This window comes from Onychomys torridus, chromosome 9 (assembly GCF_903995425.1).
Source record: "Onychomys torridus chromosome 9, mOncTor1.1, whole genome shotgun sequence".
Classification (NCBI taxonomy): domain Eukaryota; kingdom Metazoa; phylum Chordata; class Mammalia; order Rodentia; family Cricetidae; genus Onychomys; species Onychomys torridus.
The window spans coordinates 12,478,540-12,504,897 of record NC_050451.1 but is presented as its reverse complement, the minus strand read 5'-3'; the positions used below and the strand labels follow the sequence as shown (position 1 = coordinate 12,504,897).

The 26,358-nt window shown below is 41.7% G+C and overlaps 1 protein-coding gene across 4 annotated transcripts in view; it reads left to right on the top strand.

The window, feature by feature from the left end:
- The first annotated feature begins 6,029 nt into the window (after positions 1–6,029).
- Positions 6,030–26,358, top strand: part of Nrg3 (neuregulin 3) — a 1,086,061-nt gene continuing 1,065,732 nt past the window's right edge. For 2 of the 4 annotated variants that reach the window (XM_036198821.1, XM_036198820.1), the window contains exon 1: positions 6,030–8,173. In XM_036198821.1, coding sequence (XP_036054714.1) covers positions 7,339–8,173 — 835 coding nt within the window. In that variant the 5' untranslated portion in view covers positions 6,030–7,338. The remainder of the gene's footprint in view (positions 8,174–26,358) is intronic. The other 2 variants (XM_036198824.1, XM_036198822.1) reach the window with 2 other exon arrangements.

Here is a 26,358-nt window from a genome sequence, read left to right as displayed (position 1 = left end):
TGAGAAGCTTTTCCTGGTAACAGAGATGGCAAACTCAGACAGTGAAAATCCAATAATCACTGGACTCTGGAGTCAGATCTTGTGTGCTGTGTCCCACCCTGCTGGACCTGAATCACAAGCATGTGTGTGCAGATGAACACACACACACACACACACACACACACACACACACACACACACACACATCAAGATGAATCTCCAAGGGCCGTGCTGCAGTTCTACTTTCCCATAAACCTCCCATGCAAAATGCAGTGCAATTGAAGGCTCTTTAGACAATAATGTTTTTTGTCTGTTTTTCTTTACTTCGATGAAATATAGGTGACAACTCAACTAATAACCTCAAATAGTTTATGTATTCCACAATTTTGAAGGCAGGAGAGCAAAATCGAACAGATTTGTGAATTGAGACCTCTGGGGAGGACGCTGTATGGCAATGGCTGCCGTATTTGTTAATTTGGTGATCATTTCTCTAGCCAGGAACATGAAGTAACTGAGAGACTAGGATTCTACAATCCCCTTTGTGGGTATCTCCCCATGACCTAAAGACCTCTCATAAAGCATCATCTTTTAAGGTCAACACCATCCATGAACACCAGCATTCTGGGGACACTGGTACATGAGGATTTTCATTAAGTAATCCTTGCTCCTACCTGCACGAGGCAGCTACAGCACCATGTACATGACACATGGCAGTTTTCAAATGTTTAATGGTCTGCTCCAAGATATCCACTTTTTCTGTTTAATGATTGAGCCACATCAAGCATAAAGGTTTGGACATAGTACAAAAGAAGACAGAGATTACAGAATATTTAAAAACCTTTAGAACCACAGACAATCCCCAGAGAAAATAGGTAGGGGAGAGTAAAATAAGACCCTTATAGATATCTCAATATTCTATTAGAAAAGGCAAAAATGTGAGGGCCATGCTAGGGTCATTGGTTGTTGTGGACAAGATCTCAGGGGTTGACATCAAAGCTGTTTATCCTCTAGTTTCTCTGAGTGGCCTAGAAAGATTTCTGCCTGGTTGTAGGCAAAATGTAAGCAAAGGGAGAATTATGGAAAATTATCTGTTTGCTTTCTCCCACAGAGAAATACATGGAGTGTTAGGAAGGTTTCTCCCTAAATCTAAGAAAGCAGAACACACACATTTCTAGAAAACACAGGTGAGGTGCAGCCAAAGAGTTATTTATACAAACATGGAATCACATCAGCTCTGTCTGCAAGCAGCAGTATTATGCTGCCTTTCTTAGGAATAATGAGGCTTGAGACAAAGATGTTTTTCCTTGGTTATAGGAAAGCACTTCAGAGAGGCAGCATCATAAGCCCCTCTATAGTTGTGGCTTCTCCCACTACAGTCTGAATTAGGAGTGTGAGCTTATGGGGGAACGGACCAGTAGGGTGCTGTCTGAGGTTTGGAGGAAACACCTGGGCTTTCTAGCTTTGTTTCCTCTGATCTTCTAGTGTTTGCCTAATGGAGCTTTATGAGTCATCAGTCAAGGTAAATCTCCATCAGCCAGTCTTCCAATCTTAGATAATAAGAATATGATGATTTCAAGATGGTAGATTGTCAGGGTAGAGATCTAACAAAATTATCTACCCATCTTGAGGAAGAATACTAGCTGCATAAAGGCAAAAACTAACAAAATGCTGTGTCTTAGTTAGTGTTTTCACTGCTGTGGAGAGACACCAAAACCACAGCAACACTTATAAAGAAAACACTTAATTGGTATGGCTCACTTACAGTTTTAGAAATTTATTTAGTCCATTATTATCATGATGGGGACCATGGCCACATGCAGGCAGACATGATGCTGGAGTGGCTGAGAGTCTTATATCTTGCAGGCAACAGGAAAGTCAACTGACTGTCACACTGAGGGAAACTTGGGCAAAAGAAACATCAAAGCCAGTCCCCCAAAATAACATGCTTTCTCCAACAAGGCCATAACTCCCCCCCCCCCCCCCGGCAGGGTTTCTCTGTGTAGCTTTGTGCCTTTCCTGGAACTCACTCTGTAGACCAGACTGGCTTCGAACTCACAAAGATCTGCCTGCCTCTGCCTGGACATGCTGGGATTAAAGGTGTGTGCCACCACAGCCCAGGGCATACCTCTTAATAATAGGGCCACTGCCTTTGGGGGCCATTTTGAAAGCACCATACACTGGCTAAGTAAACAGCAATGGCAACTGATAATGCCAAGAATATAATGCTTTTGGTACCTGAATGTTGCACTTGTTTGAATTTGGTGGCAAAGAATGGTTTGTTCCTCTGAAACACTGACCTCCAGTGCTGAAGTCCAACTCATTATTATATGTTACTGCTGCTGTTGCTGCTTTGAGCCTGCCGTACAATATAACTGGCTGATGCTGGATGATTTCTTCCCTGTTGAGGGCAACAATGCTTGTTGTAGCCTTGATGTGACTGTGGTCTACTTTAACCAGCTCCCCTAGGTGAGCTTCTTGAGGATAGTTTGCCTATCTCGATGCAATACGACTCTTTCAAATACCCTGGGTTTTATTTTGTGTGCAGTATGATTCTTCTGAGTTACCTTTTTTTATGTGAAGTCAAAGGACTCAGTAATTGTGTTCAAAACATAGCCTCTAGTGTTTCAAAAATGTTCAAATGTTAACCTAATTAGTAATTGTCCTATCTCAACTCCATCTGAAATTCACCATCAATTTTTTTCTTAGCACCCATTCAATTTACCAATTCCACATCCTGCTATAGTCAGTGTTAATTTATAATATAACTTTCAGTAACTTGCTGACAGTAAAAGTACATGAGTCTTTGGATAATATTATAGTCTTTTGCAACTAGGATATGGTTACATCTGGAATTCCTCACTTTTCAACTCTCTGATGTTTGTTCTGGATCACTCACATTTTCTATTGTTCATTTTTATTGGTGAAAAGTTACATTGGAAAATTCTTTGAAGTCTTGATGTTGTGAAGAATTTTTTCCATAGGAAGTTTTTCTAATGCCCTTTTGGGTTGATCTTATACACTGAGTCAATGAAGAGTTCAAAGAAACAGGTGAGGTCACTTGTTGAGAGATACGGAGAAAAGAGCATATTTCTATTTTCAAAAGTCACCACAATTTCTATAGAACTATTATAGTTCCAGTCACACTAGTATGCTCAGACTAAATGAAAAGATAAACAGGAAATAGATTATGGTCATGCAGAAGGGGCTGAACTTCAGTGAAAAATATTTACACTGTGAGATGTGCTCAGGCATCACACTGCCTCTGATCTTGATTCCAGAGAGCAATATGGAGAATGACGGGGGTTTGTGACACAGCCTGGCTTTTAAATGACTGTAGTAACAATTGAACCTCCAGTTAACAGTACACTCTGACATCCAGTTGGTAGGAATTTGAAGTTCTCAGGAATTTAAAAGGGATGATGGTAAATCAGTTAGAGATATTTACACAAGGGATAAGTACAAAAATCCTGCAAACTAAGCTGGTTCTTTGTGGACCCAAACTACAGTTCTGATTGTTTGGTATTCTAGTTTGTTTTCTTGTTTGCTTTCAACCACTCCTCTTACAACATAAACTTCATAAAAGGTGGGTCCTATTGTATCCTCCAAGCCTCACATCTTGTTCAGGATGAATGAGCTAAGAAAAATGAGGAAAATAACAAAGGCAGAGCTTTTCTCAAAAGCAAATTCTCTTAAAGTGTATCCTTCCTAGGCTGGGACAGCTTCCCCAGGTAGGAATACCTTCTTTAGAGCTCTGATGAGAATAAAGTGACTTGAGAGATTGGGCTATTTTATAGGATGGCAGATTTGAAGTGTTTGGCCACTGGTTACTCCAAGCCTTGCAGTTCTTAATCAATAACTTTTAAGAAGGGTCTCATCACTAAAAGTCATTGAAAGAAGTGAGTTTCCTCTGATGCATCAGAGGAATCAGCTGATGACCATTTTTCAAAGATACCACAGGTGAATAGTCTCCTTAGTGATACACTTCCATAAAACTAAGTAGCAGCTCCATTTCATAGTTGAAAAAAGTGGTCCACAGGTGTTTTTATTATGACCAGCACCAGAGATCTAAATTGAAACTGTCTTAATGTGAACCTACTCCAATATTTGGCTTTAGTAAGCTGTGAGTCATCAGAGCAGTGTAGGTGTTATAGCTACTGATTTCATTTTTTGATGGAAGAGCTGGCTGAAGTAACTTAAGGAAGGAAGGCTTTGCTCTTGTCCACAGCTTGAGGATACAGTTCACTCAGTGAGGCAGGGGTGGTGGCAGAGGTTGGAGGCAACTGCTCACACTGCAGTCATAGGGAACAGAAGGATGGAAGCTGGTACTCAGCCATCTTTCTCCTTTTCATTCAGAAAGAGACATTAGTCTGTGGACTATAGTTAGAGGAGTCTTCCCTCCTCAATTAACCTAATCTAGGAAATCTCTCACAGACAGTCTCAGAAGCTTGTCTCTGTGCTTCTAAATCATGCCAGTTAATGGACTACTACTGGGTCTCTAGCAGCAAGAGGGCCCACCGCTTGATGCTTGGTCTTGACTACTGTGGATGCGGTTCCTCAGTTTCCCTCCAATGCTTACCTCCTAATACCAGAAAGCCTTACAGTACAACTCCACCCTGAAGATGGTTTCATCTGCTAAACACCCCTAGATGTTCCGTTACAACCTGTTCCCTAATGGAAAACTATCAATGCCTTGTCATTGGGCTCCCCTGCCCTGCTCCGACTGGGGATGCTTCTGAATACAGTAGCTCGTGCTCCTGGAAAATATGAATTCAATAGGGAACCATGAATAAGCTCTTAGAGCCTAGTAGCAAGGAGAAGGAGAGGGAATTTGGAAGGAGAAGTGGAAAAGGTTTTGGGAAGCAATGAAAAGAATGTGGACATGGTCCAATTGTGGTTTCAGGAAGAGAGCATTTACCCACAGCAGCATTACAGCTCCTCTGTTTGTGATTTGGATTCATTCCAGTGGGGGAGGAAGAAGGCAAAGAACATAGAATACTGGGGGTGGGATTTGGGAGGGGTGGTGATGAACTAAGTGCCGAAAAGAAATCTTTTTCAAGTCGTCAACAGCAGCACCTACTACAATGTGGAAAGGCTTTTATTTACTGCATGAGAAAGGCAGGGAGCAGATGCCTGGCAGCCCACAGAAGGTTAAGGCTGGGTTAATTTTTACTTATGCCTTGCATTAGAAAGCCAAGTGTATGGATTCAACTTCCCCCACCCCCACCCCCACCCACTTACAGTTCTCAATGCCATAATTCAGCACTACTAGGTTAGGGCATGTTCTGTCAAATTAAAAACCAAAGGTTTTCCTATGGGGGAAATCTCAGTGTTAGAGCTAAAAGAGGTGACAGCCACATTACTGCCATCAAAAATAATTTATTAATCATGCCTGTGCAAAGAACTCCGGTAGGCACAATTCCCCAAGGGCTTCATGTTTGAACGCATTCTCTACACTCTGCCGTCTCCTCAGAGTAGCGTTCACTCTCTCTCCTCACCTGTGAAGAAAATGGATACCTAGGAAACTTCATCTTTGCAAAGTGCATCACAGGACTGTAGAATGCTGTCTGCATCAGCGTCCCCAGATAGTGCTGGGAAGTGCACTAAGAGGAAGTTGCCATTCTCAACCTCCCATTCTTGCGTGGTGGTTGTAAAAGTAAATAAATAAATAAAATAAAATAAAAATAAAATCGCCTTTTTCATTTCCTCCTTAGCCTAGGCATCTGGATGGTGTTGGGAAGCATAGCTTTGTACCATATTAGCACCATCTCTTACTCTTCCCGCTTCTTTCCTCTCTGTGCCACTCGGTCCTCAGGGAGGTACCACAGTGCACCTGTCTTTCTCTCCTCAAGGGAAGAAACCGGCCACTTAATTTGAGAGACTAGCCAGGATCTTTTCTCATTTTTGCCTCTTGCACTGTGACGTGTGTACCAGGGAGTGCCGACGTTTATTAAAGGCAATACTTTTAAAAAGATTAGTCAATGGCTTGGAGATCTGAATGCAGAAAGGTCGTCTGTTCCAGCAGCAGCTCTCAGCAACTCCAAAGCGAAGAGAGCTCTCAGTCCAGCTGCACCGCGGCAGGGCAGGGGAGCTCAGAGGCGCCCTCCCACCTAACACGCCCTGCGCCTTCTCCCAGCAGCTTCAGTCTCTGACCCCGCAGGATCCTCAACAGAGACCGGCTGATCGGGAGCTGCGGGTGCCATACATCTCCAACGGGGGTCCTCTTGGACCATTTATTTATCTGGCGCGCTGTAAGAAAGCACCATTAGGTGTTGGTGGGAAGCTCTACTCTGTCCGAATCTCACCAGGTCCGCGGCGATTCGGAACACACACCCGCACCCGCCTAGCTGCGTGCGAGAAACCGCCTGGAGCAGCCTTTGCCTGGGGATCAGTGTCTTCCTGGACCCCCAGTCGCGGTCTCCCGTTTCTGCTCTCCCTGTTCTACCCGGCAGCGGCGCCGGGGCTGTTTGGAATCTTCTGCGTGCTGGTTGGGGTGCGCCCCCGAGTCCCCCGCTCCCGAGCGCCGGCGGCGTCGCTTGCCGGAGTTTGACTTGGGGTGGCGGCGGCAGTGGCTGCGCAGAGCCGCGGGCGGCGGGAGCGAGGCGAGCCCGGCCGCTCGCCCTCTGCGCTGCGCTAGGATTGGTTTCTCCTGGAGAGCGCTGGCCGAGGGTTGGCTGCGGGCCGGCTGAAGAACAGGTGCACCTCCTCGCCCGGGCTCGCCGAGCAGCCACTGAGCATCGCGGCGCGCCGGCTTAGGCGAGCGCCTGCCAGCCTGGCCCCCTGTGTCGGAATGCCGCTTGCCGGCGCCGGGCATCCAGCGGCTGCCCGCCCGGGCCGCTGAGGGCGACGGGAGGCTCTGAGGTGGGGGCAGCGGCGGCGCAGCCAGGCGCCCCAGGGAGCGGGCCGGGCGCGGCGCCCCGAGGATGCCGGCGAGGCTGAAGTGCACACAGGCGGCGGGCAGCATCCACGGCAGCATCAGCATCAGCATCAGCATCCGCGGCAGCATCAGCACCATCAGCAACCGGGGGACCCCGGCGCGCAGGAGGCAGCTAGGCGGGCTGCAGACGCCCCCCGCCGCTCCCTGACCGGCCGGCGGCGCCGGGGCCGGTCTCGCCCCTCTTCCGAGCTCCTCGCCGCCCCCTCCCCGGCCCGCGTCCCCTCCCCCGTCCTCTCCTCCCCGCCCGCCGCCCGCCTCTCGGGGGGAGGGGCGTGGGGGCAGGGAGCCGATTTGCATGCGGCCGCCGCGGCCGCTGCCTGCGCCGGAGCCCGCCGCCGCCGGAGCCCGCGCCCGCGCCCGGCCCGCGCGGCCCCATGCCTCTGGCGCGGCCCTCGGGGGGGCGAAGGTGAAGACCGGCTCCTAGGATGAGTGAAGGGGCGGCCGCTGCCTCGCCACCTGGTGCCGCTTCGGCAGCCGCCGCCTCGGCCGAGGAGGGCACCGCGGCGGCTGCGGCGGCGGCGGCGGCGGCGGCGGGCGGGGGCCCGGACGGCGGCGGAGAAGGGGCGGCCGAGCCCCCCCGGGAGTTACGCTGTAGCGACTGCATCGTGTGGAACCGGCAGCAGACGTGGTTGTGCGTGGTGCCTCTGTTCATCGGCTTCATCGGCCTTGGGCTCAGCCTCATGCTGCTTAAATGGATCGTGGTGGGCTCCGTCAAGGAGTACGTGCCCACGGACCTGGTGGACTCCAAGGGAATGGGCCAGGACCCCTTTTTCCTCTCCAAGCCCAGCTCTTTCCCCAAGGCTATGGAAACCACCACTACGACCACTTCCACCATGTCCCCTGCCACCCCCTCCGCCGGCGGCGCCGCCTCCTCCAGGACGCCTAACCGGATTAGCACCCGCTTTACCACCATCACTCGTGCTCCCACTCGCTTCCCTGGGCACCGGGTGCCCATCCGGGCTAGCCCGCGCTCTACCACGGCACGGAACACTGCGGCCCCCCCGACGGTCCTGTCCACCACGGCTCCTTTCTTCAGTAGCAGTACGCCAGGCTCCAGACCCCCCATGCCAGGAGCCCCTAGCACGCAGGCAATGCCTTCCTGGCCCACTGCGGCGTATGCTACCTCCTCCTACCTCCACGATTCCACTCCCTCCTGGACCCTGTCACCCTTTCAGGATGCTGCGGCCGCCTCTTCCTCCTCACCCTCTACCACCTCCTCCACTACCACCACCCCAGAAACTAGCACCAGCCCCAAATTTCGTAAGTAGACTCCTTTTCTCAGCTGTGATATACCGCCGAGTTTCTTTCTGCCTTCTGGCTCCCTTTTTCTCCTGGTTGCCACTTCCCCAATACCCGATTTGGGGCAGAGTGTGAGGCTATGGTTAAAAATGGCCTCAAGGGGGCCAAAGGTGTGGGTCTCTGCTGTGTCTGTGTGCGAGTAGGGGCGTCAGGCAAGTGAAGGATATCTCCAGAGGCAGGGCTCCTACTTTAGTGGGTCCCAAATGAGAATAGACTCCTGACTCCCTTCAAAGGGTTAAGGCGAGTGCAAATCCTCCTCCTCATTGCAGACTTGAGAGTGAGCCCAGGTTGTGTTCCCCATAGTGGCCTGGAGTGGGATGAGACTGTTTCTGGTGCACCCAACCCTTCCCGCCCTCCTGTGGGAAGCTTTTCTAAGCACAGCCAAAACTGGCCTATGATAGCCCACAAAGGGAAGTTATGACCAGTGTGGGGGTGAAGATCGGATGCAGGTATTTGTTAGTGATGTCCTTAGGATGTAGCTGTCGACTCTTTCAGCATCCCTGCCGGGGCAGCGACTGGGAAGGGTTAATTAGAAGCCATTGGGAGAGGAAGAGAAATGAGGCACTCCCAGGGGGACCCTCCTCTCAACCTGTCCCTGGCCATTGCCAGGTGTGGAAATTGCGTCTGAGGCCACTGGAGTGAGTTAACTGCAAGGAAATGCAATGGGAACGCTGCAGAGCTGCGGCCCCCAGGGTCCTGAAGGAGGAGGGTTTTTTTTTTTTTTTTTTTTTTTTTTTTTTTTTTTTCCTTTTTTCAGCTGTGCCAAGCGTTTGCTTTTGTTCCTTTCCCAGAGGGGTGAGGGGTGTAAACCTGATCTCTTCCTCACGCCCTGTAGATGATGAGCAGACTAGGACCCAGCTTAGCACAATGTCCAAGCTCATTGTAACATGCCACCCTTTGGGTATAGCATTTCAGTCGGTGCTAATAGTGGCCAGTGTGCCCCCTAGACATGATCGCTTTCTCTTTGGAACTCTAAGCTTTCTATTTTTATGAACATCGCAGGTAACTAATTGACCTCCACCCCACCCTCTCCGCTTAGTGAACAGAAATCCCAGGAACCTTCTGTTTGTGCCTGAGGATTCGGATCAGAAAACACTTGTGCAACCTGTGAAGGTTATTCAGGACAAGCCCCCAGTATGTCAGTCAAGTTCCAAGTAAAGCCATTGTAAAAAAGAAGGAAGGAAAGAAAGAAAGAAAGAAAGGAAGGGAGGGAGGGAGACAGAAAGAAAGAAAGAAAGAAAGAAAGAAAGAAAGAAAAGAAAAGAAAGAAAGAAAGAAAGAAAGAAAAGAAAGAAAGAAAAGAAAGAAAGAAAGAAAAGAAAAGGTCTGGATATGTTGTCTTTAGTATTCATGTTTTGAGCTGTAACATCTGGGTGAGTGTTCCTCACTGTTCAGTGCTGGTAGGAATATGATGGTTATTTTCAGCTGTGTTAATTTTTTTGTTTTCCTGACTCCTGATCTTACCTAGGGTGTTATTTAACATTTGTGACTTTTTTTTTTTTTTAATGTAGTGTACTTGTAAGTAAGGGCCAGGTGATGGAGACTTTTGCTCTTACACTGCTTTAGAAAATTGCATCTATCCCTAGATGGTCAGTGGGAGACAGAAAGGCAAAGAGAAGGAAGCTTTCTGCCACAACCTAGAAAGGCAGTAGAGTCGGCCCCTTGCAGCCTCCCCCTGCTTTGCTTGAAGTGATGATTTCTCTGAGAGCACATTTTGCAGAGGAGGGAGGGTGCTCTGGCTCCTTTCAACAAATCTAGCTTGAGTGTTGTAGCTGGATAAAGGACTGGTGGTGCTTCTGAGTGCATTCATGGCACTAAAATACTTCCTTTCTATGCTGAAGACCTTAGAATTTTCATGTTCGGAAGCAGTGGATATGAATAATAGATTGTGAATCTACTTCACCTCCCCCCTCTTGGGGGGGCTGTGGGGATCACAGTGGGGGCATTTCCCTGTCCTTTCTCTATCGATTTCCTACCTTCCATTCTGAGGCGCTCTTTAAAGAAGAGCCCAAGGTAATTATTTCTGCCCCTCCATGATCTTGTTCTACATTCAGAAGAAGGGAATGGATGGCAGCCTGTTTAATAAGTCATGATTATTGACAGGACTCTGTGCCTCAAGGAAAAGAAGTGGGGACTCTGTAAAGGGTCTTGGTGCTTGCATAGACATGTAAGCAGCGTTTGTTTCATTTGTAACTACGGTCCAGCTCTTTCTGTGTCTGAAATCCTTAAAGAGGATTGAGTAAAGAGATGAAATGCAAGTATGCAGAGTTAGCAGTTAATGGCCTGGCTTAGCTTCCCTAAGAAGAGGCATTTTAACGAAAGGAAGATGTGGCTCCCAAGCAAGGTGGGTTTAAACAGTTAGGGTGTATGGTAATTCAAAGGATGAACAGCTGATTTTTTCATCTAAGATTTTTGGCTGTTTAACAAGGTGGGAGATATTTCATTTGTGGGATTATCAGCATTGCTATAGTAGGCTGAATTATGTCCTAAGTAGCTGTCATTCAAATTGTTCACTTGTTTTGGTTATGGTATTAAAGTTCCCAGATGATAAATTTGTTTGTGCACATCACCTATCTCTATACTTTAGTAGGTTTGTTTTTCTCTTTGCTCCCCACCCCCACTGTTCAGAATGATCATCCTGGCTTCCTTTGTAGCACCTGAAGGCAGTTAAGGACGATGCCCTGTCTTTGTGAGACTAACCCACATATTCCTCAATGGCCAGGATCTTGGCTTTTTGAGTAGAACATTTCAAGGCTTAGAGGATGAATATATTTGTGTTCATCTTTGGCAATGTGATGGCTGCTGTCTGTAAAATCACCATAGCTCTTTGAGTAGAAGCTTGTTTACTGAGAAAGGTAACAAGTGTTCACTGGCCAAAGGAAAACAGGACTTCTGAAAGAAAAAAAAAAAAAAAGGAAAAGGGTATTTTATTATTTACAGCACTTGCTATGTGAAAGGCTCATTTTTGATGTGGGATTGAAAAGTAAGACTGAACTTAAGCAGCAAGTAAACAAAGGGAGTTTGGCATTTGACTCTTATTTTCCTGTCCTCATCCCTTTAACCTGTCCCAAACTTGCCTGCATCGCTAGAACTTCTTATCGTTTCAGTGACACAGAGAAATTCTTTCCTTCAGACACTTTTGAAAACAAAGACCTTAAGCACACTGCTACTGTAGGGTTTAATACAGTACTCCTGAAAACATTTTGTAGCCATGGTATAAATGAATACTTTTTTTTTTTTTTTAGCCAAAAGGGACTATGCACTACAGATAGAGAGGAGTGGTTTTGTAAAATGTACAAACACCTTTCCCTTTGAGAGAAGTTGGAATTGTTTCTTCCAATTTCAAATGTGCCTTTATTGTACTGCCAATGCAAACTGAGGTTGTTCTGGACTCTTGGAATTCCTTTACTTAGCAGAAAGCATCTTTAACAGGTGGGAAAAAGAAAGCCTGAGCCACTAGTGAAGTTCAAACCAAGTGCAGTCATCCTTGAATGGTTCTATAGTGAATTCTCATGAATAAGATCACAAGTATTAAATAGTATACATGGAGAACCAATTTGAAGATAAAATTTCCTGGTGTTTAAATATGACATTGTAGGAGGTTTTAATTTACTTATCTAGCTAAATAAAGTTATACGAATTCATATTAATTGTGACTTTAAAGGAGCCATTGCTGATGTCAATTGTTTACTTATTTTTCTTCTCAGCATCTTCAGTCTTGCAATGAGAGTACTTAGTGGCTTTATGAGCAGCCTCAGGTGTAGCTGATTTAAAAAGTTAAGCCTGTATCTTATGTTCTGGCTACAAGGGTCAAAGCCTTCAGCCGAATCTTAGCAGAGAAGGTACTGACCTCATAAATGCATGGTGACCAAAATGGGAGGACTCAGAACTCAAGATCAATGTTTCTTATGAAATAGAATTGAATTTATTTTTCCTATGAGCTTGTGTTGCATTCTGAATATGTTTTTATTTTCTTTGTCATTATTTCAGGACTATATGGCTCTTCTGCTTCAGTCTACTATACTGTGTTTTGAGACATGGTACACTTCATTTTGTGGTTCTAACCAGAAATAAAACAATAGCAATATCGGTGTGGGGATAGGCATAGTTTTTCCATACTACTTTGATTTTAGTTTTACTTCATTGAGAGCAAGGATTCTAAGCATGCCTCCCTGGTTTTAGAGAGCTGTGGTAAGGGGTTGGAAGTGATTTTTGCTAGTGGAGAATGTCTTGAAGGCTTGATTTGTGAGTATAGCCACCTATTTTTTGTGCTGTCTCTCAAATAGACTTCTGAAGCTACACACTGTTTACTTGCAAACTTGTGAGGAAGGAAATAAACCAAAATTAAAATCAACAGCAAGCAAGCTGGCTTGTGGCATTCTCTGTTACTGAAGAACTCAGGTTCTCTAAGATGACTGTGAACCACATCAGAAGTCCTGGTACAGATTTTAAATCAATGCTGTCCCCACAGAGCCAGTGTGTGTGTGTGTGTGTGTGTGTGTGTGTGTGTGTGTGTGTGTGTGTGTGAAGAAGTTGCCTTTTCCTCTGGATTTTCCAACCCTACTTCTGGTTACACCACAATGAAACAAAAGATGGCTTACGACTTATTCCTGTTGTAGAAATTCTCTTCTCAAATCCTCATATCTAGAGCCAAAGCATAGCTCAATTTTCTATCAGGGATGCTGAAATGAAAGATGAAAATTGGCCATGAAATATATAAAAGCAAAGGGTGAGACATAAATGTAAGTCTTTAAAATGCATTTGAATCACTTCTGGATTGAACTGAAATTCATTTCAATCTGGCTGTATCTTCAGAGTTGCATGTTAGGAAATAACAGCACTGTGTTGCCTTGAAAAATAGTATTAGCCAATTTTGAGCTCCTAGATATTCTGCTTATCCTTACCTGGTAACATTCCCTGTAGACCTGTGCACACAAGTAAAAGCAAAGGGTAAAGAGCCTAATCTGCAGTGGGCTCATCTATGGTTGATAGCAGGTCTGCATAGGTTTTCCCTTAGTCACCCAACTGTCAATGAAAATGGTAGCGTGCATATAGTTAGGCTTTCCATTTCTCCATTCTTCCAAACTATTTCATTTACTCCTACACCTCTTGCTTCTTACTGTATTGAAGAAAGGCTATGACTGAATATTTCTAACAGGCTTTTAACTTATGTTTATTGTTCAGGTCTTTATGTCTTTATTATGCTATAGATACTAATTGTAGGAAATTGTCTTAAATATCTACATTTAACTCTATGACATTTCAAGTTGGTTTTTAGTGCTGTGTGTGTTTTGGTATCTTCTTATAAATTTTTGTTTGACATTTTCATACATTTGTATACTCTAAAAATCTTTCCCTTCAGTAAAGCATATTGGACTTTCCTAGTTGATTTAGGAAGTTAAAACATCTCTTTCATATGTAATTGAACTGTTAACTGTTTTAGTGCTTTAGAAATTTATCTAAAATACTGATAGGATATTCCTGACTATTGTTCTACATGATATTGGCTTACATAACATTAGTTTTGATAGCATTTATTTGACTCAACATTGCAATTGTACAATTGAAGTATTTTTTTTATGTATTTTCAGAGCTTATGTGATACATTTTATCTTTCATATTCATTTATTAAACATTTACTATGAAGCCTTAAATGTTGTTTGCTGACTTGTTTATTTTAGAAAGTTTATATAAGTCATTGCTTAGAAAGGAGACAGTTTTCCAGGTGTGGTAGCACATGCCTTCAACTCCAACATTCAGGCAGAGGTCTCTGTGAGTTGGAATCTGTGTAAGTTGGGAGCCACTTTGGTCTACATAGGGAACTTCATGCCAGGAGTACAGAGAAAGACCCTGTTTCAAAAAATAAATAAAAATAAAAGAAAGAAAGAAAGACAGAAAAAGGAAGGAAGGAGACAATTAAACAATATGTATTCATTCTTCCCATGTATTAATTGGGGCCATATTTATTCTTGAATATGATCTACTTATTTAAGAATAGTGTCTGTTTCCAAAGGATCTCTCACTAATTGCTGGTTTCTTTTTAAGGCATTAGTGAAGAAGTTGGATGAGGTGATATACACCTGGAATCTTATCCTCTTTGAGGTCAAGGTGGGAGCATAACTTCAAAGCCAGCCTGAACTTTGCAAGATCTGGTCTCAAAACCTAAATACAAAACACGTCACAACAACGGACATTAGGGAAGGAATTAATAGGCAAATGATTTTCACAGACACTGTAAGGTGTTCCCTGGGAATCTTTTAAAGCTTTATTCCTTGTCCATCTAATTTCAGGTAATTTCTTTCCTTAAAATAAATAACCTCACCTTTTGGAGTTTCTTCAAAACATTCAACTACTATTTAATTGAAACTACAATTACCTAGCATTTCTAAAATTATGTATCATTGGCTTGCACAATATTTAGCTAAATTGCATAATTGTTATAAACTGGCATAGAGAAATTTGTTACCCCAACCGTGTTGGTAAGATAATAATTCACCTGACAGCTGTGGAGTTGTGTGGGTAGCCATGAGGCCTGACCTTTCCACCTTGTCTGGGTGGGCGTGCCTCTCAGAAGGTGAAGAAGGAAGGTGGTAAGAGGCAGCTAGGTAAAGAATTATATGGAAAATCAATGTTTTTAGAAGGTGACAATCATTGGAACCAAAATAGAGGTGCTTATCATCAACAATGATGACAACAATGACAGCCGCAAACACCATATCTTTGTTTCTTATACTAAGCAACTGCACAATGTAAAACACTGATTCACTCTCTCATAACTTAAAGACCCTCATGACATCGTGAGGGTGAGAGTCATAACCTAACTCGCACAATTCCTATAAACACTCTACCGGTTCTAGATCGAGGGAGACTTGCAATTTTCATGCAGCAGCATGCTAGTCACTTCACTGAATTGAAATACTGGAGCTTATTTGCTGTCTTGCATCTCTTGGATCTCTGTTGTCATACCATAGCATGCACAGGAAGAGGTGTTAAGGGAGCATCTGCCTCACTACTGATTGTTCAGAAACAGGAGCCCACCATTTCTAATCCATTGCCTGTTAGGTTCCTATTAATTTGGACACAAGTTTAACACAGAGAGGAGCTGAAATTTGGGAGAAAATGAGTAAGACTGAGGATGATCTACAAGTCTGAAGTGCACAGTGATCTTGAGATCAAAAGACACAGTGCTCCAGGGATCCATTTTGTGCCATTCATACACAGTCCTGTTGCTACCAGCTCCTTAAAATTTAGACAGAATTTAAGTGGAAGTTGAGAAGATTTGCATTGTGCTCTGTTCCCACCTTAGCAGTTACTATAAATGAGGTTCCAGAGGATTAACAATTTTATTTCTCCATGAAAGATCTCTTTTAGATATGTGTCTGTACTGGAGAACTAATATTATTTTTGAAAATATCTGTTAGGAAGTCTGTCTGTTGGAAACTCCTTCCTCACTTGTTGTTGTTATAAGTTTTACTATTTTGAGAAAGGCTAGTCACTGTTCATAATCACAGGTTGCTATTCTTGGGCATAAAAAGGGTCAGTCAGAAACAGTTCTTCCAAACTGAATTCTGAATTAAGTTTAATTACAGAAATTTAGCAGTGTCCACAGTTAAGATTTGTCTTCTTGGCAATTTCTGGAAGTTATACACACACCCTAGATGCAACACAGGTCAAAAGAACATTTTGTTTATTTCTTTGTCTATTGTAAAAGAATCCATACAATTACATTAGCGTTAATATTCCATATTCCGTAGGATTGTGAGAGTAGCAATATCTTATTCTAATCCTTTAATAAGAATTGTTAAACAGACTAGTCTGCCTCCCAAGATCACTTTCTCACAACTACACACAGCCTAAAATATGATCTCCCATGCATATTAACACAGGTTAATAGTTCTCTACTAGAGAAAACTACAATATCACAATAACCATCATTTTGGGTCAGATTTACTGTAGTTCTATATGACGTTTCACTTTGAGCTGTGGGAGGATTATTCGTTCACAGGATCCCAATCTTGGAAGAAATTTGAGACTTAGGTAACAATGGAAAGGAGAGTGGCCATGTGGAGTCTTCTGTGAGACAAGAGAATTTGGGTTACTTTGGCATTCTTTATCTGGCTTTTTTTTTTAAAATGATAGACTCAAATAGACTTAGTGTTTTCATCTGCATAATGAACTGGCCTGAAAGTGGTCCTGTGATATGGTTGGGGGACATGTTTATGTTGAAAAGTTTTTTTTTTTTTTTTTTTTAAGATATGGTTTCTCTGTGTAGCTTTGAAGCCTTTCCTGAAACTCACTATGTAGCCCAGGCTGGCTTTGAACTCACAGAGATCCACCTGCCTCTGCATCCCGAGTTTTGGTGGTGATCAGGAATATAGAAGGAGTGCTTGACAGGTAAATGATGGGGTACCAGGAAATACCTGAGTTCCAAAATATGAGGTGACAACCATCAACTGTCCAAAAGTTCTAAGAGGAATAATGATGAGACATGACATTTATCAAAAACTTGGCAGAGGAGACCCAGACTCACTCATTACTTTGTTATTTCTTATTTTTGTATCAGGGGTCTTTATTCTATCCAAAGAATATTCTATTGGATAAATTGAAAGATGATTGAGATTGTTGATTATGTAAAACTTATAAAAATTTACAGAATAGTTGGGGATAAAGCTCAGTGGTAGAATGTTTATAGAGTGCTTGACTAGTCTGCACATGGTCCCCAGTTTAATCATTGCTGATACACATACATATATACATAAATAAAAATGGAAACTAGAAAATTAGTAAGTTTGTATTATAATCTTTGAACAGCCATTCTGGGGCTAGGGGTGGTATTATATTAGGAAACTTTACTATCAAAATCCAAGATGACATGAGTAAAATGTGTAAATCTCATAGACATAGAATGACAGATCAGTCATAAAGAAGTGAGGCAGGATGCTTGTGGACACCCACAGGAGGCCAAAGGGTGGTGGGGGGAAGGAACAGGAGGAGAGGAAGGAGGGAAAACTGGGGTTGGGATATAAAGTGAATGAATAAATTTAATTAAAAATAGAAATAGGGCAGAGAAATTCCTTGCACAATTTTTTTTTGTTGTTAAATAAAAACTGATGTTGGCATGCTGGTAAACTCTATTCTATTAGTTAAAAAAAAGATAATGATGTAAATAATTATTTATAGTAAGTGCTGTTTTTTATTTGAATCATGCTTAACTGAATTTTTGGTATAAGACTCTGTTTTCATATTTAATTACTGATGAATGAATAGTCAGAATTAATATGAGAATTCTCCCTTTCACAAATGAGTAATGTTTACCAGTATTATTATATTAGCTTCCAAAAATGTTTATGTTGGGTTGATCTTATAACTATGGGTAGGTAATGTATTAAATATTTTATAAACCAATGAATTAATTGTGGTTTATATTAAAACTAAGTAGATTACAGTTTTTAAATGCCCATGGAAGAAGTTTAGCAGGTTAAAGGAAGAATATATTTATATTTGCACAAGAAATCAGTATCTGCATTGTCTCACACTCAAGCAAATCTAAAAATAAATCACAATATATATATAGTTTTTCAAAAGGCAGACTTTTCAAGTAGGTACTTGGTCAAAGATAAACTTTGAGATCTGTCAAGTATTTGGTACTTCAATGCTTCATGTTAAGTTATATATAGTTTAGGTTAAGTAAAAAATATTAGAAAATAATTTTTTTTTGCATAATGGTGTTGTTATTAAGCCATTAGATTTGGTTTTTAATTTTCTTAATTTAGGAAATTAGAAAATGTAAAATGTTCATTATTATTATTACTTATGGTAGAAAATTAAATAAGATGTCAATTTCATTAAGCTTTATAGATTTAAAAATAAGTTTAATATTTAATAACCAAATTTAAAGGAACCATTTTAAGCATTAGTGTGTGTGGTGGTATTGTGTTCCTCAAAATATTGTGCATACTAATAAACTTATCTGTGGGTCAAAAAACAGAACAGCCACTAGATACAGAGGTTAGAAAATGGTGGCACTCATACCTTTAATCCTAGCATTCCAGAGGCAGAAATCCCTCTGGATTTCTGTGAGTTCAAGGCCACATTGGAAACAGCCAGGCATGGTGACACATGCTTTTAATCCTAAGAAGTGAGCCTTTAATTCCCAAGAAGTGAGCCTTTAATCCCAGGGAGTGATGGCAGAAAGCAGAAAGATATATAAGGCTCAAAGACCAGAAACTAGAAGCCTTTGGCTGGTTAAGCTTTTCAGCTCTTAGCAGCAGTTCAGCTGAGATCCATTTGTATGAGAACACAGAGGCTTCCAGTCTGAAGAAACAGGATCAGCTGAGGAATTGGCAAGGTGAGGTGGCTGTGGCTTGTTCTGCTTCTCTGATCTTCCAGCATTCACCCCAATATCTGCCTCCAGGTTTGATTTTATTAATAAGACCATCTAAGATTCCTGCTACAAGTGTGTATTTCTAGATTATTAAATGTGAATCTAGTTATTATACTGTGCTTGTCTATATTTTCTACATTTCAGTTAATGGCCATATGTTACTTCTGCAATCACAAATGGTTAAGTTGTTGAAGAAGAAAAGAATAATCCTCACAAATTAGTTTGGTTTTGGGGGGTTAGTGGTGCTGCTTCTGTGTAGACTCTTCATTTTTTTTTCTCCTTTACATCTGTGTTTCAAATGGAGGTGTCAGCATGAAGGGGTTGACTGAGTTGAGGCCTTGCTGGGAGCTGTATTTTCCTTTGCTCTCACCTTCTTAGAAGCTCTTTGGTTTAACCTAGCCTTCATCTTTTAGGGGCAGGGACAAGTATGAACATTTAGTGAGTCATTAATGACTTTTGCAATCTGCAGATATTCATCGGTCTTTATCAATATTTTTATGCATGGAAGTAGCCAATAGAAGATAGTAAGTCACATGTTTGTTATTTGCAATTTGGTCTATGTTAAGGATGAGAGGAAAATGTTAGTGTTGGGTCTTAGAGGACTCATGCCAGATGAAGTGAGTTAATTTGTGGAAGGACTAATCTAGATATTTACTAAGGACTGTAATCCACTCCCAGAATCAACTGACTAGATAGCTGAACTACAGATAGACACACTACATGGACTAAAAGCAGAAACTAGTGATTTGAAGGGAGCAAAAAATAAATTGTGTTACAACCACAAAGAGCTCAGAGACATGATGAGGAACAAACAGAACTGGAATGGAAATGTGGTAGTACTTATATGTTTGACTAGGAGAAGTCAAGATATTGATTATCTTTAGGAAGTAAGGAGCTTAGAACCATTGGTAACATTTGCATAATATTTTGGGTGCTGGTTACAGAGGCATTTAATTAGATAAAATGTATTCATATGCATCCCTTTGACCCATACACCTTTTTACATTAATCATCACAAACTTCAAAGATAAAAGAGGTTTTATTTTTTTTTTAGAACATTTCTGTGGCTTTTACCAATTTACACTACCAGAGTGGTGGGCTGGGCTTAAGAGTTTTCCCATTTGTAGACCCTGGACCATAATTACAGTTCCCTAGAGTCCACAAGATACAAAGACAGTCTTCCTGGCTTTATTTCCAAGATCTGGGTTGAGGGGATACTCCATAAGGCAGGCACATTCCTTTCTGATTTAAGCCTTTCTAAATGGATAACTTGAATTTAAGTCAAATTTAGCTTCATTTATAACAGAGGTGCTTCTAAAACAGTATAAGTTACATATTTGTCATATACATCTCTAAAACCATTCATGTACTTTGATAGTGCCTTTATTCCAGCTCTGCAAATAAAGATGAATAATATGCAAGTGTTCTAATTTGTGTTCCATTACTGTGATGAAATACTTGGACTAACTTGGGTAGGAAAGGGTTTATTAGGCTTACACTTCCAGGTCATGAGTCATCACTGAGGAAGTCAGAGCAGGAACTAAACCAGGAACTTGAAACATAACTCATGGAGTAGTGCTGCTTACTCTGTTGCTCTCTGGTTTTCACTCAGCTAGCTTTCTCAAACATCCAAGGTCAGCTGTCTGTTGATGGTACAGTCCAGGCCACAGTGTACTGGACCCTCCCACATCAATCACCAACTAAGAAGGTCTCATTTCGACATGGCCATAGGCTAGTCTGATCAAGTTCTTCCTAGATGATTTTAGGTTGTATCAGGTTGACAATATAAACTGTCATGGACAAGAAAGTCAATTCACTATTTACACCTGTGATTTTGCTGAGAAACAGAATATATGCATGAGAGACTGCATAATCTCTGAAGTATGTTTCCAACATGAAAGCATATTAGACCATTTCAGAAATGAGTCATTAGTGCTGACAAAAGTATTTGTTAAGGAGAATTTCCTTTGAACAGAGAAATACAGAAGTGAGGGCAAGGGAAGAAACTGGTAATAAACAAAGACAGAGCTCTGCAGTACTTGCACTGTAGAAACAGTCCCTCTCTCTGGCAAGACTGATGGATATAGTTCTCCTCAGCAGGTCCTTTATGCTGAACAAAGTAGTTGACATTACTAATTTTAGTTGTTGGTATGTAAATACACAGATGCAGTTCTCTAATCTAGTATATGAGCCCTCTAGAAAGCCACGAGCCAGCCTCACATTGCACAGACTTCATCATCTTCCATCTCTCAGTCCTACCCACATGATAAGTGCAGCCTGGGCATCAAAACCATCATTACTTTTGAATGCCATGCAACATCAGCATTTGATTTCCAGAGGTGCTAAGTGGGTTCTGGAAAGAGGATTCCAGATGGAATCAGAAAGTCTGTGTGTGTGTGTTCCAATCAATTCACACAGGAGACTTTGCCTCTGTGAAGTTGGAACACAGTCACAGGTTAATTTCGGTGAAGTCATGCAATCAGGGGCTCCCTCCTGTTATTCTCCTAGTATCTCCTCTTGCAAATTTTTAGATATTTGAAAGCTGTTATTTTGGGTTAAATCTAGGGCTGTGTTGATGGGACTATGGATAAACTAAACACTAAATTGAAACACAGCAATTCTACTGCTTTGTGTGGCACTTGAAGCAGTAGTGGAGTGCAGTCAATCCTTAACTATATCTTGCACAGATCAGAAATCACGTCTTTAAGTAGTTTGCAGCAAGTTAGCCTTGGGGAATCTTTAGAATGTCCTGCCCATGGAGACTTGGCACCTGCTGAAAATATCAGAGGTAATGTCACTTCCTTGCCTCGCTCCGGGCTGTGGCCTCCCTAGTTCCTCTCCATGATGAGAAACCACTCTAAGGAAAGGCAAGTCTGCTTTGTCACTTCTCCAGAGGTGTTAGTGTGAATGCTAAATTAGCAGTGATAGAAAAGGTATCCCTCCTATACTTCCCATGGACATCAACATTTTTAATATGCCATTAGTATATTGCTTAGATATTTAGGCATTAGTGCTTAGATTTTTTCAGTTTATCTTATTGACATAGATAAAAGCAAATATTAGTTATTTGTGCATGCTTTTGTGTATTTAGCCAGATGAGAGTTGTTTTGGAAAGGAAGGTAGGGAAGGAGATCTGGGTTTTAGCAGAATCCTTATTGAGTCTGTGTTTTTCCTTCATCCTTCTGAGTACCACGCTGAGTCTCATCTTTTTAGTGTGAGCAACTCTGAGTAATTTATGATAAATAATGAAATGCTCTTTCTTGCCATGGTCTACAAATGGCTGAGTGTTGTAAACATCTGAGCAGTGCCATTATATCTAAATGACTAGATAACACACAGATGTTAACCTTGAAGGGAAGAGGTTAATGACCATGATGCTTGAAACAGCCTTACATAGTCTCTTCTTGTGAACTTCTGTATACAATATAGACAAAGGACTGGGACCTAAATTATTCCTTCTAGAATGAAATCATGAATCTTTCTGCTAGTTGTATAGACTAGAAACAATAGTGGTTTGAAGAGATGGGGATGTACCACTGACTGAATGAATTTTCATATGTGGTGAATGCTAGCATACCACAATATATACATTTTGTTTGGGCATTTTTACTGAAATGGGCAAATTTATTGAAATTTGTCTTAAAGAGCATACAGAAGAAATTTTAACAGACTTAAGCTCTAGAGATATCTGATATTTTTCTAAATCAAAATTAACTTTTATCATGATGTTTATATTGTGTCTCATCCTTATTTTTAAGATTGGAGCCAATTCAAATGCAAGCAGCTGCATCAGGCACCTCTCATCTCCTTGCTCCTTTACAGTGTATTTCATACAATTTCAGAATGTTCACAATAAATGCCTACTCTCGTCATCTTTGTTGCCATAAAATACCTGTGTATCTAAGTGCTAGGATATGAAGACTTTAATTGCTCACTACAGACTGTCTTTATGCACTGCACCCCATTGTGAAAATTGAATTAAATTGCTGGTCCATGAGCTCTTTATGCTGAAATGAGAATCTCTACACATTCAAACCATGGAAAAGGTGACCTCTGGCTACTGATACTTTTAAACTCAAAAACTCCACTGAATTTTAGCACTGATTTTCTCACATTTCCCCCAGAATTATCACTTTGCCAAATACAATATCCTGTTCCCCCAGTAGAACAGCTTCGATTCCCCACATATCAGCTGCAAGGTATGAATTGAATTGCTTTGAAATAGATCACATTTTCAGAGGAGCGCTCTAGCTGTCCTCTCAATTTCTTTTCACTTCTGTGCTGAGAAGTCCACTTTAATCTTCAATTATTAGTTACATGCAATCAAGTGAACCTCTTGACCTTCACCAAAGAGAGGTGCTTTTATGCCAGGAAAGTTGGGTGGTTGGATGCTTGAGAATATTTTTGACTCCAGATCAAGAAAGGTTGCTACCATTTATTAGAGGAGAGAGATTCGAAGGAGAAAGATGATACCCTAAAATACTGTATGGCTCTGCTTCCTGATCATGTGCCTCCCCTAATATTTGGGAAGGGTAGCTAAGAAGCAGTATGACCACTTTTGGGTATCTGAGAATGAGCTCAGAGGTAGAGATGCTGATGTTACAGGTGTATGGCTTCATCTTCACTTGGCTTGCTACCACTTTCTCTGAAACCAGAAACCACACATTCTGGTGATCTTGAGGGAGTCATTTCAGCAAATCTAGTATTTCCTCAGAGCTTATCAGTTCTTCACAGAGAGCTTAATACATGTCACATCTGCACCTGCATTCTTCTTTACTCCTGAGAAGTATAAGAGTGCATTGGTTAAAGGAATTACTACCCCAAGCCAGCTGATTTCTTTGGAAGTATAAGTTCTTCTAATTCTAGATATAATTCTGCCAGAGCCTCATAATTCAATAAATTTCTGATTACTTGGTTTTACTGTGTTACAAGTAGAACAGAGACACAGAAACAGATTTTTTTCCTGAGTCACTATTATGAATATTTCTTTTTAGGTTTTGTGGGAGTCAGGTCCTTCCTTTAAACCTAGGTCCTCAGACTTGGCAGCAGGAGCCTTTATTTACTGAATTTCCTCATTGGTCCTTGATTCAAATTCTTCTCAGAGTATCAAAAGGACCATTGTCACTCAATCTGTGGTGTACATGTTGAGTATCATCAACAACAGAACAAAGCCTATCCAAACAATTTCAAGAGGGTCCTAAGGGTATTCTTCATGAGTCTCTAGTCACAGATGAGAGGAAACCTTGCTAGCTACCTTTAGATGATGGTGCTGTGTTGTTGTCCTATCCTTCTGGACTGATGCCATAGCATCATCCAAGCCTCCTTTGTAGCCCAGGAACCTGTAAGCACAAGTGAGTCTAGAAGTATTAAAGCTGCCCTGTGTGATTCAATGGCAAAGGTTTTCAGGAGAACTATGGCAGAAGGAAGGCTCTGTCAGCAGGAGAGTGCTAACAGGCAGCTGTTCTTAACCAAGTGATCTCTAGTGGTCAGCTCAGGTTGCCAGCACAAAATGCCACAGATTCAGACTGGATGGCCTAGACAATAAACATTCATTTTTTCTCTTCCATAGGTTATAAATCCAAGGACTTTGGAGACTGTTTTTTCCCCCCTGATCTATCTTTTTAGCTTGATGTATCCACTCATGATCTTTTTCTTTGTGTATGCTTTGGTTGTCTTTGTATGTCAAAGTTTCTCTTTTTGGAAAGACATCTGTGTGATTGGATTAGGTTCAGTTCATTTTAATTTGATCACCTCTCATCCTCTCTCCAAAAAGTAGTTACATTTTGAAGTACTGGGCTTTGTAATATAAATGAGGAAGTCCAATTCAGTCTATAACAGTGGCTCAAACACACAGAAGCACATGAATCAAAAGTGATTTCAAATAATTTGCAAGTCTTAAATTTCAGCTTTCTCTGTGAGCAGACCAGTTTCCATGTTTCCAAGATATGCAGAGTGCTCTGTCATCTGGGTGATTTGCCTTTTGCCATTTGTTTTCTAAGGTGTGAGCATGGAGCAAGGCGAAGGGTTCAGCTTCCAAGAAGTATGGCCTCCTTGCTCTGCATCTGAGTCTGTGACAGCTTTTGCCTCCAGCAGCTGCAGTCTGATGCTATTCCAACTAATAAGTACCATGGAAACCCAGTGTGCTCCAGGGGTGGTGGAGAGGTGGGTGAACATCAAGTCACCCAGTGACACTGGCTTTTCAAATGTCACTTTATAAAAATAGAATTGCTTGAGAGAGCAGGGCCATGCCAACCTTTCAGTTCCTGACTCTGGCATCTGCGCTGCTTTGCTTACACCTGTCTCCATGACAAGCAGGGAGAGTCCATGTTTTCACTATTGGCACTATAGTTCCCCCCCACCTTCGATTCCCTTATTTTCAAATTCTATCTTTTGTTTCTAATGTGTTTTTCCCCCCAGGTTGCACCATTTTTTTTTTTAAGATTGAGGGATATTATTTTGATATGAATATTTTATACTATTAAAAAAATAAACCCGTGTATCTTATATCACAGATAAGTAAATAAACTCACAGACCCAGATGGATATAAGGCTGTATATTATGATTTGGTCTAGGTATTTTCTGTTCTCTTAAAAATTCAGCTATCCAAAAGGAATCCCTAACAAATTTAGCACACTGCTTTTAAATATTCTTTATTACTGATTTTAATGTTTTTTGTTTGGGTTCTACTCCTTGATGTTATTATCAACTAGTTGGGTTGAAAATCAGCTGCTAGCCTTGGAATACAGGATCAATTTTTATTTAATCCTGGTTTATCTGTCATGATGTGAGTGTAGACAAATGGTGTGTCAATGAGCACTACAGAAGGATTCACATGTGGACCATCAGGAGCTGTGGTGTCAATGCACGTTTTGCCTTTTATGAGAACCTGATCTTGGTGACCTTAGCCTTCATGAAACTCAATTTCCTGATTTGTAGAGAGGGTTGCTATAAATTCCACAGCTGTTTAAGGATTTTATTAAATAAGGGCTAGCACAGGTTAATAACTTAGATATTGGAATTTGTGTTGGGCTATGTAGGAACTAGGAGGTTCCTACATTCCAGAGGCTGAATGTCATGGGCCCATTCCAAAACTTAAATTTAGGAGCTAGATTAAACTTAAATGTTAAAATACTATGTGTAGGAACTGCTGATTTAAACAAGTTCATGCTAGAAAGCACTGTTGAAAGGAAGAGAATGATGCTGTGAAAATTTAAATTTCACAATGATTTTGAATAGAAAAAAAAAATTTCCATTTCCAGGCATCTGGGCCTGAATTTCTCTGCCTTCAAGGAAGGCAGAGGAATAGAGGCAGACTCAGCCAGTATGCCCTTTCTGTGTGATTGCCCTTGAAGTGTGGTATGCACAGTTTGATACTGAACTTGGTGTCAGTCTCTGATGTCTCAATTTCTGACACAGTAAAAACAACAGAAGAGAGAAGAGCCTGCAAAGCCTGAAGGACCCATCTCTATCATTTTCTTGACATCCTGTATCATGCTGTTTCTCATCAGGATGGCTGTTTTTAAGAAGTGATTTTCAGTGTTGAGTAGAGAATACTTTTTTTTTTTCTCTTTTGAAGTATGTGTACCTTACAAAATGTATCTTGATAGATTGGGCAAACTATTAATCAAGATTTCATATGCTGGAATGGGAAGAAAGATGATTTATCATCTCAGTAAAAGCTAAAATTTATCTCATGGACTCTTTCTGATCTTTCTTCATTTCCCTCCTTTTCATAATTAAAAAAAAACCCAAGATGGTAGG